At 58.3% G+C, this 14364-nt stretch overlaps 1 protein-coding gene across 4 annotated transcripts in view; it reads left to right on the forward strand.

Annotated features, from left to right (window-relative positions):
- The window catches only part of GRIP2 (glutamate receptor interacting protein 2), a 61169-nt gene that overhangs the window by 16750 nt on the left and 30055 nt on the right, over nt 1-14364 (forward strand). For 3 of the 4 annotated variants that reach the window (XM_058288115.2, XM_058288118.2, XM_058288117.2), the window contains exons 2-3: nt 13417-13497; nt 13784-13919. In XM_058288115.2, coding sequence (XP_058144098.1) covers nt 13417-13497; nt 13784-13919 — 217 coding nt within the window. Of the gene's footprint in view, nt 1-34; nt 116-13416; nt 13498-13783; nt 13920-14364 lie in introns of those variants that run through there. The other variant, XM_058288116.2, reaches the window with a different exon arrangement.

Genomic DNA, 14364 nt, shown 5'->3' on the forward strand with positions numbered 1-14364 from the left:
CCCTGGGAAGGGCGAGGGAGGGACGGAGCAGGTGGCTCCCTGGGAGCCGGTGGGCAGTGGGAGACAGCAGCGGACATGCTGTGCGGGCTCAGTCGGGAGCCCCCTGGAGAGGCGGGTGAGTCCCGGGGGGCCAGCGGGCAGAGTGACGGCGCTGACGCCCGGTCCCTCCGGAGCTGCCGCCCTCCCTGGAGACCCGGGGCGTGGGGAGAGTGCGGGGGGCTGGGCAAGCCGGTGGGAGGGGGTCTGGCGGGGAGCAGGTGGGTCCGCAGCTCCAGAGGGCAGGCGCCGCCCCAGCCTGAGCAGAAGCGTTTGCCGGAGCCCGGCACAGCCCGTGTGGTGGGAGTGAGCTCCCCGTCCCGGTGGTGTGCGAGCGAGAGCCGCCTGGCGGGGCAGGGCGGAGGGGCTGCTGTCGTGGGTGGGAGGCGGGACCTCAGCGAGCCAGGGGGGGCAGAAGCGCTGGCCCGGGGCCAAGCTGCCCCCATTCCTGGGTGGGCTGAACCGGGGGCTCTGGGGTGGAACGGCTGCTCGTCTGTCACGGGCAGCCACACGATCTTGCTCGACGGGGAGCTGGTCAGGAGCAGGGGACAGCGTTGTCCCTCGCTGCGGGCCCCGGGGTCGCCTCTGTCGGGCGTTTCCTGGTGCCACACCCAAGGGTAGGAATGAAAGTCCATCGGCCAGATGGGGAAACTGAGGCTCAGAGAAGGGACGGCCGAGGCAGGACTGGGACCCAGACGAGCCCAACAGCAGAGCTCTGCCGCCCCGCTTCCGAGGGCTCCCGGCTCCCCACCTGTGGAAAGGGCTAGGGATGGGCTGCGCCCCGGGCCCAGCCCTGGGCCCCCCAAAAATATAATGTTAATGTTAGCAGCTGGTGGGTGTTGAGACTGACCGGGCCAGGCTCTCTTCTGAGCTCTTTCCATGTACTCTCTCACTGAATCCTCACAGCCACACTGGAAGTTGGATTCTATCACGTGGGGAAACTGAGGCACAGAGATGGGAAGTAACCGTTTAAGGTTCACGGTTCAAGCCAGACTTGGCAAAGCCGGGCTCCGAACCCACAGAGCCGGCGTGCCTCCTCCACGCCCCGGCAAGCGCCAGGTGGTTGTGCTGCCCTGGCTCAAGCATCTGGGGTCCCGGCCCCGGGAGAAGGGAGTCACTTGTCCTTGCAGGGGTCGGCGGACCTCGGCCCCCGCCCCACCCCATGCTGCCCTAGGACAGACCTGGCTGAACTGCAGATGTGGTCCCAGCTCCTTACCCTGGCATTCGAGGCCCTTCCTGACCGGCTGGCGACTTCCCGCACCCTCTCCATCTCCGTTGTCGTTTCTACCCTAGAACCTTCCCGGGTCCCAGAACCCTCCTGCCTCGCTGCAGTCAGCGATGAAGGCTGCTGTTGTTTTTTTAAGAGAAGTCCTGCGGCGGATCAGGCCCGGCAGGATCCAGGGGATTTTACCGTATCACCAGGACTCGGGGCTCTCTGTCCCTCGCTGTGCTGCTTTCCAGCTTGGCTTCTTTTCTAGAAGGCTCCTCCCCTTGAGCGGGCCCCTGCCTCCTCAGAGCGCGGCGTCCGCCGGCCCGGCCGCCCCTCGGGGGAGAGCCCCTCTTCCCCAGGTCCCAGCCGCAGGCCCAGGGCCGCCTCTCGCTGGCTCAGCGGGGTCCCGTGCCCGTCCCTGAAGCAGTCACGGGGCCTCTGATGGGCCGGGCCTGGTCGCGGGGCCACCCCCGGGCTAGTGGCAAGGGCAAACCCATCGCGCTTGGCAGGGGAGAAACTGAGGCCCCGAGCAGTCGGCCACTCGCAGGGCGCCTCTGTCCGAGGGCCGGGATTTGAGCCGGGTCTGAGCGGGTCCTTTTCAGGCCCCACCCCAGCAAGTCCAGCTCTCGGCTGCTTGCCCTGTTCACCCAGAGTCCCTGCAGGAAGGGGTACTGTGAAACGTCTCTGATTGGCAGGGGCGGGCGCGCAGTAGGCCCAAACACATGTTGGCAGGAAGCCCCAAACCCAGTGTTCATGTCCCAGCCTTGAAGATAGTTCTCCCTGGACTCCTCGGCCGCCGAGATGCCTCAGTTTCCCCAGGCCTGCTGGCAGCTGAGCAGTCTCTGGCGGCCCAGCCGGGGCCTGGGAAGCCTCAAGCCTGGTGGGGTGCGGGGTCCCCCTGCCGTGGCCTGGGTGGCCCACTTCGAGGTGGCCCTGCATGCGGCAGGGGCTGAGGTCGTGGGGGACCCCTGGGCCCACACCACGGGGGGCTGCACCCTTGGGGCGAGCAGGGCCCGGGCAGGGAGGCGGGGGCTTCCGTCCTGCCTTTGCTTCTTGCTGCCTCTGTGACTTTGAGCATCTCGTGACGCCCCTCTGATCTTCGTTCTCCTAACCTGTGAATGGAAGTTGACTTCAAGAACGATTTACTGAGCACCTACTGTATGCCAGGCAGTGTTCTTGGTGACACAGCAGTGAACCAGACAGACAAAACCCAACCTTTCTGGAGCTGACAGCCTAGTAGGCGCAGGCAGATGGGAATTAAGTAAGTTTTTTAGAAGATGAACTGTCGTATGGCGCTGAGGGCTGTAAAGAAATGCAGCAAGGAAGCAAGGTGATGGGTGCCGTGGGAGCTGCTTGTAAGGTGATGGGTGCCGTGGGAGCTGCTTGTAAGGTGATGGGTGCTGCGGGAGGTGCTTGTAAGGTGATGGGTGTTGTGGAGGGTGCTTGTAAGGTGATGGGTGCTGTGGGAGGTGCTTGTAAGGTGATGGGTGCTGTGGGAGGTGCTTGTAAGTTAAAACAGGCTGAATGGGGGTGTTCCGGCGAGCTTTTGGAAGCGGGGAGGGACAGGAGTCCACGGCTACCGGGGCAGAGGGAACGGCCAGTGCAAAGGCCCTGTGGCAGGACTGTGCCCGGCACGCGGGGCGGCAAGGAGGCCTGTGTGGCCTGGGGTGGAGGGCACGGAGGGGCGGGCAGCAGCTGAGGCCGGGAGGCCCTGTGCGGACAGGTACGGCCAGGCGGCCACCCCCGGGGAAGAAAATCCCTTCGTCTGTGACCCCGTTTTGAGGCCCCGCTCCTGGGTATGGCTGGTTTCAGAGGAAGGGAGGGGCGGAGCGGGGCCCGTGGACCCCGAACTCGAAGGGGACGCCTCGGCTGGAGGCCGTCCCCCTGGCCCCCGCGTGCCGGCACCCCTCGGAAGTGGACTCCAGCGGGGCAGGGGCGGCCTCCCAACTGGCCCGCGAAGGCCCTGGACAACCCCTCCCCGTGAGGCTCTGTGGGGGCTGAGCCCTGACCTGGGGCCTCCTGGGGTGCCTTCTGGGGCACCCCTGTGCTCGCCCTTCTGCTCGGAGCGAGAGGGCAGAGCCTGGGGTTGAGCACAGGGTTTGCCGGGGTGAGAGCGCCCCGGGTGCCAGGCCTCGCTCTGCTTTACCGGCCGAGCGGCCCTGGGCCGGTCCGTTCACCGCCCCCGCGTCCCGGTCTCCTCCTCTGGGAAATGCGGATGAGCAGTGCACGCCCTCCTGCCGTTCTCGGGAGAAGCGAACGCGTGAACGCACCGCGGGCTTGGAACAGGCGCCGCCGAGGGTCAGAGCCGCCCAGCACCAGCACGCAGCTGCTATTGTTTTCATTTTTCTTTTGCAATTCTTGGCGCTGAATGAATCAGCCTTCTAATTTTGTAATCCATTGATAACATTTCTTGTTTCCCTTAAAAGTGTGTTGAAAAGAACCAGGGCTCGCTCTTGCCAAGCTCATCTCCCCATGGGGAGAGGTTGGGTTCCTGGGAGGCTTGTCAGGTGTGGGCTTATGGGACTGGAATTAGGAGAGCAGCCTGTAAGCAGCTGGGAGAAGCAGCATGTGCAAAGGCCCTGGGATGAGGCCGTGCCTGGTAGTGGCCCAGGGCGGCTGGAGTGGGCGTCGTAGCATCTCCATGCAGTTGTCTGCTCTGTTCCAGCCGCGATGGCCAGAGGGGTGTTGTTTTGTGAGGAGAGCCCAGAGGGGCAGGGGCTGCTACCTGGGGTCCCCCCCAGGACTGTCATGGATTGGGGAGGAGTAGAGAGGAAGGGCCCGGAGGGCAGGGCCAGGCCTCTTAGAGACTCCAGAGCCAGGTAGCCTGGGCTTGAACCTGGCTCTGCCACTGATGAGCTGTGAGACCCCGGGTGGTTCCCTTGATCTCTCTGGGCCTCTGTTTCCTGTTTTGTAAAATAGGAATAATGAGCAAACTCCATCCCAGAAAGTGGTGGAGTTTAAATGAGATAATGCTACAAAGTACTTAACACAGTACCCAGAGCCTAATCAATAGGTGTTAGTATCATTATTAACCTAGAAAATCATTCTAAGAGGTGAGGAAAGGGAAGCAGAAAGAGAACTGCTATGTTCTCAGCTTCTGTGTGCCAACAATCACCTATCAACCCATGAGGTGGGCAGTAGCACCCCCGTTTAGCAGAGGCTCAGAGAAGTGGCGTGGACCACATCCTTTAGCCAGTTAGCAGATTTAGAATCAGAATGCAAAGTCGGCCTGATGCCCTTCTTGTTCCACCGTAACAACGTCTTTCCAGGTAGTGAGCTGCCTGTCGGTGGGGGCAATCAAACTGGGATTGGGTGCCTACCTGGTGGAAGTGCTGAGGCGGTACACGGCCACGCCCCTTGGGGAACTTCCGATGGCGGGGGCCCCCGAGTGCAGCGGTGAAGGCATCCCGGGAGACCCTCTGCCCTCCCCGGCCCCAGGATGCTGCAGTGGCCGCCTGCCCCTGTTGTGGCTTGCTGTCCTCGTGGTCCTTTCCCTTTGGTCCCAAGGCCGCCTTTGGGCATTTGCATTCCCCGGGGCGTGTTCTCAGGTGCCAATTGCTCCCTCAGCCCCGCCCAGCCCCCCTGCCCTATTGTGCCCCCTTGGGCGACCCTGCAAGAGCAGCCTGGCGAGGGGCTGGCTTCCTTCGCCCTTTGTCAAAGCTCAGTGGTTCCCTGGGGCCCAGGGAGAACGAGATAATGAAGGCAAATTAGCAAGAACTCCCAGAGAAAGGAGAGAAAAGCGAAGCCCACCCACCCCTCCACCCCAGCGGCCGTGTACAAGTCCACGTCCAACACAGCGTCCCCCCTGCCTGCTCGCCCGCCCCTCCAATTCCTCCTTTGCCAGGGACTGGCTGGCAATAGGCGGAAATGAATTTCTCTCTGAAGCGAGTTCTTACAGGACGTATTGACTGAAGGCAAAAGCTCATAATTGCCCATTGCTGGAAGGCGGAGAAGGAGGGGGGAAACAGGGATAAAAATATCTCTGTTTTTATATGCATGTTTCCAGCTGAAAATTGGTGGGAAAGATGTTTTTGAAAAGCTTTCATCTCTAAGCATATAATTACCAGGTCCCAGAACAAAAACGAGAGGGAGGGAGAGTGCGAGCGTGTTCTCTATGGGAGGGGGACTGGGGTGGGGGGTCTTAACTCTTTTGGAATTTCTATAAATAAAGTAATCCCCCCAATGTCTCAAACCTGGGAGAACACACAGGCAGGTGGAGTCAGGGCTGCGGGGATAGTTGCCCATTTTACAGGTGGAGAAATCGAGGCTCAGATCACACAGCCGACTGGTCATTCTGGCCTTGCTCTGACTCTTGATTTGAAAGTGGCTGCGGCTTCCCGCCACCCGGGAATGTTTGTTCCAGGGGAACTGGGGGTCCCCTCTGAACAGGCGTTGGCAAAACTTGGGTAGCATGCCCGGCGGGCGCCTTTCCAGAAACCTCTTATCTGCCACCCCCACCCCCTCCCCTGCCCCCGGTCCAGTGGCCTCTTGATCTCGAGAATGGTCATCGAGGCCACACCCTAAAGCCGCATGCCTTCCCCAGGAAGCACCTCTCGCGAGGCCTTGCTTATTGCCCACCGACTCTTCGTCCGCATGCCCTTGGTTTGCAGCCCACGGTGGGGCTCCCCCTGACAGCTGGGAGAAGAGATGGCTCCCAGCCCGAGCCCCACGGGGGGACAGGACACGCGGCCCCCGAGCAGGCATCGAATTGCAGGAGGGAGGTGTGAGGGCCACTCAGGGCTGAGCCAAATGGAGCCCTGCACGCAGCCGTCCCGAGGCGTGGCTGCAGGCCCACTGGGCACCGATACTGTTCCCGCCCTCCTGCCCCGGAAAGCGGTTCACTGGGACCAAGGCTGGACCCTGGGATGAGGAGAGAGGCCTCGTCGAAAACAGACCTGGAGCACGAGCAGCCCCCGGGGAAACGTCCTCTCCTTTAGCAGCCACGTCACGCCTCCTTTGCTTTGGGGAACCCTCGATGCTCACTCTGAGTTTCTGAATCTTTCGTTTTCAAAATCAGGGCTTAAGGCTCCACCTTGCACCTGTTGCTCCAAGTCCCGTTCTTTGGAATTTTACTACTTTGAATTTGGGAGCAAGGTCCTCGCTTCCTCTTCGTTTTGTTAAGCGCTCGTTGCCCTCCAGGACTTGTGAAGCTGGAGGCAGCGAGCCCGTCTTCCATCCTCCCCGGCCCGCCGAGGCGAGTGATGGATTTTCCAGCGGCAGAATCTATTTTGCACGGGATATGACAGTTTTAATTCCAGGATTGCCCACATGAAGTACCGGAGACGTTCACCGTCACACCGCTGATAGCACCCTGTCTTTTTAATTTTATTAGCTCAGAAACCTCTTGTTAAATCTAAATGAAGTGTGTCTTAGGAAACTCTAATGGTAGGCATTAGGCTTAATGGGATGCGCCTGATGGGAGGCTGGGCCTGGGGGTGGGGGGCGGCCAGCAGAGCTGCTGGGGCCCAGCCCCGGGGCCCTGGGAAGGGTTCTGGGCCTAACCACTGTGTGATTTGTTATTTACCGGCTTCTGGCAAGCAAAGGGAACCTGGCCGAGCAGGGGGCCTGGGAGCCGGGCTGATTCCTCGGTGGTTAGAGCTGCGAATGGTAAAGGCTCGCGGGCGTCCGTGTGCCCAGGCGGAGCTGCAACCCTGACCCCAGGGGACGGCGACCCTGACTCAGGCGAGCGCCGACCCCGACCCGGGCTGAGCCCTGACCCCGACCTGGGCTGAGCCCCGACCCTCACCTTAGCTGAGCCCCGACCCTGACTGAGCCCCGATCCTGACCCGGCTTGAGCTCTGACCCCAACCCGGGCTGGGCCCTGACCCTCACCTTAGCTGAGCCCTGACCCTGACCTGGGCTGAGCCCTGACCCTGACCTGGGCTGAGCCCTGACCCTGACCTGGGCTGAGCTCTGACCCTCACCTTAGCTGAGCCCCGACCCTCACCTGAGCTGAGCCCTGACCCTGACCGAGCCCTGACCCTGACCGAGCCCCGACCCTGACCCGGGCTGAGCTCTGACCCCGACCCGGGCTGGGCCCTGACCCTCACCTTAGCTGAGCCCTGACCCCGACCCGGGCTGAGCGCCGACCCTGACCCGGGCTGAGCCCCGACCCTCACCCGGGCTGAGCCCCGACCCTCACCTTAGCTGAGCCCCGACCCCAACCTGGGCTGAGTCCTGACCCTGACCCGGGCTGAGCCCCGACCCGCACCTTGGCTGAGCCCTGACCCTGACCTGGGCTGAGCCCCGACCCTCACCTTAGCTGATCCCCGACCTGGGCTGAGTCCCGACCCTCACCTTAGCTGAGCCCCGACCCCGACCCGGGCTGAGCCCCTACCCTGACCCAAGCTGGGCCCTGACCCTGACCCAGGCTGGGCCCTGACCTCACTTTAGAGCAGTGGCTTTCTTTTCTTTCTTTTTTTAATTAATTAATTATTTTAATTGTATTTTTTCGAAGAGACGTAGATCACAAAAAATGTTACATTAAAAATATAAGAGGTTCCCATATACCCCACTCCCTACCCCCCATTCCTCCCACATCAACCTCTTTCATCATTGTGGCCCATTCACTGCATTTGGTGACTATATTTTGGAGCACTGCTGCACAGCATGGGTTATAGTTTACACCGTAGTTTACACTCTCCCCCAGTCCATTCAGTGGGTTAAGGCTGGCTATATAAGGTCCAGCATCTGTTCCTGCTGTATCATTTAGGACAACTCCAAGTCCCCAAAATGCCCCATATCACACCTCTTCCTCCCTCTCCCAGCCCTCAGCAACTACGTGGCCACTGTCTCCACGTAAATGCTACAGCTTCTTCCGTTACTGGTCTCAATAGTTCTATAGTAGAATAGCAGTAAGTCCACCCTACTCCATATTTTGCTTTCAGTGTGGCTACCCTAGTGGACATTCGCTGATGCTTAGAGACACTTGGTTGTCACGATGGGGTGGGGTGCCTGGCAGTTGGAGGCCTGGGAGGCTGCTGAACACCCTGCAGTGCAGATGAGGGCCCCCCACAGGGGACTAGCCAGCCGTGCTGAGGGTGAGAAGCCCTGTCGGAGACTGAGTACTGTCCTGGTCCTGGCTGAGCCCTGATCCTGGCCCAGACTGAGCCCTGATCCTGGCCCAGACTGAGCCCTGATCCTGGTCCTGGCTGAGCCCTGATCCTGGCCAGGGCTGAGCCCTGATCCTGGTCCTGGCTGAGCCCTGATCCTGACCCAGACTGAGCCCTGATCCTGGCCCAGTCTGGCCCCAACCATGGCTGACCCCTAATCTGATTCTCACCCTTAAGAGTAGGACCTAGATGGAGCGGGATGAGTGGCTTCTGCCACCTGCGGGGGCCAACACCTCCCCAGCCCTCCTTCCTCACTGCATCTCCAAGGAGCAAGGAAGGGAGACAGGGAGCCTGTGAGTTAGGTTTTATGAGGACCATGAAGCTCAGGGAAGCAGCCAGTGGCAGAGCCAGGATCTGGCCCCTGGGCCCTTTCTCCTAACACTGGGCCAAGCTGGGGCCAGAGGGGCGGAGGCAGCAGGAGGGCTCTTCTCCAAGGGCAATGGGGGTGCACGGGCAGGCCCAGGGGCCTGGGGAAGGGCCAGAGCCTGTGAGGTACACGTGGTGCTTGAGGGGGCCCCTGAGCAGCGGGGGGCCTGCCCATCTCCTGGCCTGCCACATGTCACGTTAGCACCTGCTCCCGCCCGTCTCAGCCAGCGCTAAGAGGAGTGTGAACACAATAACCTGGTCACAGAGCCGGGGCATGAGCTGGGAGAGCAGGGTGCCTGGGGCCTGGCCCTGCTCTGTGCAGAGGCGGGCGGGGTAGAAGACTTGGCTCAGCCCCAGGCCCCTCATCGGCAGCGGGGCGTGAGGGTAGCACCTGGCTCCCCCCAGGCCCGTGGAGAGAAATGCATGAGCGTGCGTGCGCGGCGTGCATGGCGCTGGATGGCGCGTGCTGTGGGCTCCCGTCCCCTCTCCTGACAGGATGGGGAGGAGAACCTGGGAAATGCACAGTGCGTAAAACAAGGGGGCACGGGAAGCAGACTTGGCCCAGTGGTTAGGGCGTCTGCCTACCACATGGGAGGTCCGCGGTTCAGACCCCGGGCCTCCTTGACCCGTGTGGAGCTGGTCCATGTGCAGTGCTGATGTGCGCAAGGAGTGCCGTGCCACACAGGGGTGTCCCCCGCATAGGGGAGCCCCACGCGCAAGGAGTGCACCCGTAAGGAGAGCCGCCCAGCGCGAAAGAAAGTGCAGCCTGCCCAGGAATGGCGCCGCCCACACGGAGAGCTGACGCAACAAAAAGGATCACAGATTCCTGGTGCCGCTGATAAGGATAGAAACGGTCACAGAAGAACACACGGTGAATGGACACAGAGAGCAGACAACTGGGGGGGAGAATGGAAGGGGAGAGAAATAAATTAAAAAAAAAAAACATATTTAAAAAAAAAGAAATAAGGGGGCGCTGCAGGGAGGTGGGCGCCCCAGCGTGGTCACAGAGCAGGTGAGCGGGAAACCTCTGGCTGCAGACTCCTTTGGAAAACAGATGAACTTGTGGGAGAGCAAGGAGAGCCCCAGGCATCACAGATGAGGAGGGCGAAATTGGAAATGAGATAAGAGCTGTTTGCTTTGTACGGGAGGTCCTGGCCAGTGCAATAAGGCAAGTAAAGGAAATGAAAAGAATAAACGATTAGAAAGTAAGAAACAAAACTGTCCTTTGTGCCAGATGATGTGATTATGCATGCCGAAAATCCAAAAAAAAAAATAGTATTTTTATATTCCAACAACAAATCATTAGAAAATAGAATTAGAAAAGTACAATTTACAGTAGCATTAAAACACTTCAAATATCTAGGAATATATTTAATGAGAGATATAAGACTTTTACCCTTAAATTACAGAATTATAAAAGCCTTTTTGGGAGAAATGAAGGAAGACAACAATAAATGGAGGAATATACTATATTCATCAATCAGAAGACTTGGTGTTGTAAAGACACAGATTCTCCATGATTGATTTACAGATTTGGTGTATTTCCAGTCAAAAAAATGAAGAGAGGGAAGCGGACTTGGCCTAGTGGTTGGGGCGTCCGTCTACCACATGGGAGGTCCATGGTTCAAACCCAGGGCCTCCTGACCTGTGTGGAGCTGGCCCATGCACAGTGCTGATGTGCGCAAGGAGTGCCATTCCATGCAGGGGTGTCCCCCATATAGGGGAGCCCCACGCACAAAGAGTGCACCCCATAAGGAGAGCCGCCCAGCATGAAAGAAAGTGCAGCCTGCCCAGGAAGTTGTGTCACACGGAGAGCTGACACAACAAGATGACACAACAAAAAGAAACACAGATTCCTGGTGCTGCTGATGAGGATAGAAGCGGTCACAGAAGAACACACAGCGAATGGACACAGAGAGCAGACAACCGGGGGGGGTGGGGGTGGGAGAGAAATAAATAAAAAATAAATCTTTAAAAAAAAATGAGAAAAGTAAAAACCAGCAGGATGAGTGTAAGCTGATGCTGGGGCCCCCCAACGGGGGAGGCGGCAGGAGTGGGGGTGTTTGCTGGTCGGGTAACCAAGGACTTGGGTTTTTGGAGTCCAGGGTGCTGGAGATGACGCCTTGTTACCCATTGGGAGCTATACCCTCAGGGAGACGCGGACGAGGGAAATACCCACCCATTGACCAGGGAGGCAAGAAAGGCTGGTCGGTCTAGCCTGGGACTTGCCGGCTCTCCTTTGAGAATTTGTGATCCAGGGTGTGTCTCTTGTTTCTAAGCTGAGGCTTAGAATTTCCCCTACACCCATCGTTCCAGAATTCATGAACCAATAAATTGACATGAACAGTGGACTCGGGGTAATGCTGGCGTGACAGGCACCCAGGGCAGGGAGTTGCACCATCTCTCTGGAATCTGGAGGCACCTGCCCTCAACCAGGCTGAATAACTCCCACAGGTAAAGACGAGCTCGCGATCCCCAAATCACCAAACGCACAAGGGGGCGACCCACCACGAGGGAGCGTTACCAGACACCCCCAAACTGCAGAAATGCCTCTCAGTAGAAAAATAGAATCATCCAGAATATTTAAATTATTTAAAGTGATAAATTGAAGGAACAGTGGGAAAAGAATGAAATAAGAAAACAGAGCAAGGAGATAAGCAAATGAACCCAACAGAGTTTCTAGAAGTTAAAAATGTAATTATTGAAATTAGTAACTCATAACTGGGGAAATTTGAATATGGAGTGGGCATTAGGTTAATAATTACAGAATTATTTTAATTTCATAAGGAGTTGCGATGGTATTTTTTAATATGGCATGGGCATTAGGTTAATAGTTAAAGAATTACTTTAACAATGTAAGGTGTGGTAATGGTAGTTTTGTTTGGTAGGAAATATGTTCCTATTTTTCAGAGGTGTCAACTGAAAATTTTAGAGGCGAAAATTTCATTTGGTCCAGGATTGCTTTAAAATATTTCGGTATAGAAGAAAATAAGTGGAGCAAATATGAGAATGTGCTCATAGTTGTTTTAAGTAGATGTTGGGTAAATATGCATTCATTTTACCAGTGGTTCCCAAACTTGAGTGACAGAATCACCGAGAGGGCTTTACAAAAACACAGATTATTGTATCTGGCAAAAGGCTTGTATTCAGCATATGTATAAAGACATATATAAAAATGAGAAAAGAAGCAACCCAATTTAAAAATGGGCAAAAGCTCTGAACAGACGCTTCACCAAAGAAGATGCATGGATGGCAAATAATCACAGAAGTCCTCACCAAGACCGCAGTGAGATCCTTCTCCACACCTGCTAGAATGACTGAATAAACAAAAAAAGAGAACCCACACAAAAACTGATACCTATCAAGCACTCACATTGGTAATGTACAGATGTCAGTGTGAATAGTGTAGCTGCTTTGAAAAACAGCTTGATGGTTTCTTGTAATGTAAACACATCCTTTCCTTATGACCCAGCAGTCCCACTCCCGGGAACTTATGGAAATTTATTTTGAACTTATGTCCAAACTAAAACCTGTATGTGAACGTTTGTTATGGCTTTATTCAAAATCTCCAAAAACGGAGAATAACCAAAATGTCTTTCAACTGGTGAATGGATAAACTGGTACATTCACGGAATACGACTCAGGAAAAAAAAAACACCAGTAGCTACACACAACAGCGTGGATGAATCTCAAATTATTACATTACGTGAAAGAAACTAGACTCCAAAGCCTGTGTACTGTGTGATTCCATTTGTGTGATATTCTGTGGAACATAAAATTATAGAGCTGGAAACAGATCAGTGGTTGCTGGAGCCGAGGGTCGGGGAGGAGCTGCCTATAAAAAGGCAGTGGGAGAGGATTTGGGGTGCAGGATGATGGCTATCTGCTGAAGCTTGAGTTCCCAAACTCCAGGAAGATAAGGTGAGAACGTCCAAAGTCCCATCTATTTAGCCTTTCAAAAGAGAGAGGGAGGAGGGTAACAATGTTAGAAGAAATAATGAGAGAGCGTTGGCTAGAATTAGGAAGGGGAGCAGGTGTAGCTCAGTGGTTGAGCACCTGCTTCCCATGTACGAGGTCCTGGGTTCAATCCCCACTACCTCCTGAAAACAAACAAATAAAAACCACAACAAGCAGATGAAACTTGGGCTGCCTGGAATGTCTGAGAATATGCCTTGTAAACTGTAAAGTGCATCCTCATAAGAAAGTTTTCATCAGGCCCACTCAAGTTTGAGTTGGAGCGGTTGCCTGCGTGTGAGAGAGCTCCCCGTTCCCGCAGGTGTGCAAGGCCACCCCTAAATGGTAGCGTCAGCAGACCTGGGTTCTAATCCAAATCGTACAGTGCCGCAAGCTGTGTGATGTCGAACACGAGTTGTCCCTCCCTGAGCCTCAGCTTCCTTTTTGGTCGGTGAAATAATATTGCCTGTAATAACATCCCGCCGGCGGGGTGGTTGAAATGGTCAGTCACAGAGCAGCTGCGGCTCCCGGCACATAGTAGGCACTCACAAAAATGGCACCAAGCCATTCTAGGGAGGGGAAGCCACGGGGATTCCCCCACCCCCAGCAGAGAGTCCGGTGGAGCTGGCGAGAGGAGGGAGCCACGTCCACGGAGCGGGAAGGTTCCCGAAGCAGAGGGGGCTCGGCGGGACGGAGCTGGACGCTGAGCTGGGGCCGCTCTCCCTCTCTTGCCCGCAGACGATGGGCCTTACTCCAAGGGAGGCAAGGACGCAGGAGGGGTGGACGGGGCCCTGGCGTGCCGCCGGCAGAGCATTCCAGGTAAGGGGCCGCCCGGCCATCGCCCGGCTTGGCCCTGGAGGGGCAGCGCCCTGGGTGGGGGTCGGGTTGCGTGGGCACTGCCCCGCTGGCCCTCTGGCCCTGCACGCAGCCTTCTGACCTCGCTGGCCCTCTGACCCCGCTGGCCCTCTGGCCCTGCACGTGGCCCTCACCCTCTCTGACCTGTCTGGAGCGAGGAGCGGGAGCACCTGGGAGCAGGCCTCGTTAGCCCGGGGCGGGGGCCCAGACCTGCCCCGCGCGGCCCACCCAGCTCCCCATCTGCCGGCAGAGGAGTTCCGAGGGGTGTCCATGGTGGAGCTGACCAAGCAGGAAGGGAGCACGCTGGGCCTGACCGTCTCGGGTGGCACCGACAAGGACGGGAAGCCCAGGGTCTCCAGCCTGAGGCCCGGGGGGCTCGCGGCCAGGTGAGGCGCGGGGGGGGGGACCGTGGGGCCCGGGGGTCTTGCGGCCAGGTGAGGCGCGGGGGGGGCTCGCGGGCAGGTGAGGCGCAGGAGGGGGGGCCGTGGGGCCCAGGGGGCTCGCGGGCAGGTGAGGCGCAGGAGGGGGCGCCGTGGGGCCCAGGGGCTCGCGGGCAGGTGAGGCGCAGGAGGGGGGGGCCGTGGGGCCCAGGGGGCTCACGGGCAGGTGAGGCGCAGGAGGGGGCGCCGTGGGGCCCAGGGGGCTCGCGGCCAGGTGAGGCGCGGGGGGGGACCGTGGGGCCCGGGGGGCTCGCGGCCAGGTGAGGCGCGGGGGGGGGACCGTGGGGCCGGGGGGGGGGACCGTGGGGCCCGGGGGGCTCGCGGCCAGGTGAGGTGTGGGGGGGGCCGTGGGGCCCGGGGGGCTCGCGGGCAGGTGGTGTGGGGGGGCCAT

This window comes from Dasypus novemcinctus, chromosome 26 (assembly GCF_030445035.2).
Source record: "Dasypus novemcinctus isolate mDasNov1 chromosome 26, mDasNov1.1.hap2, whole genome shotgun sequence".
Lineage (NCBI taxonomy): Eukaryota > Metazoa > Chordata > Mammalia > Cingulata > Dasypodidae > Dasypus > Dasypus novemcinctus.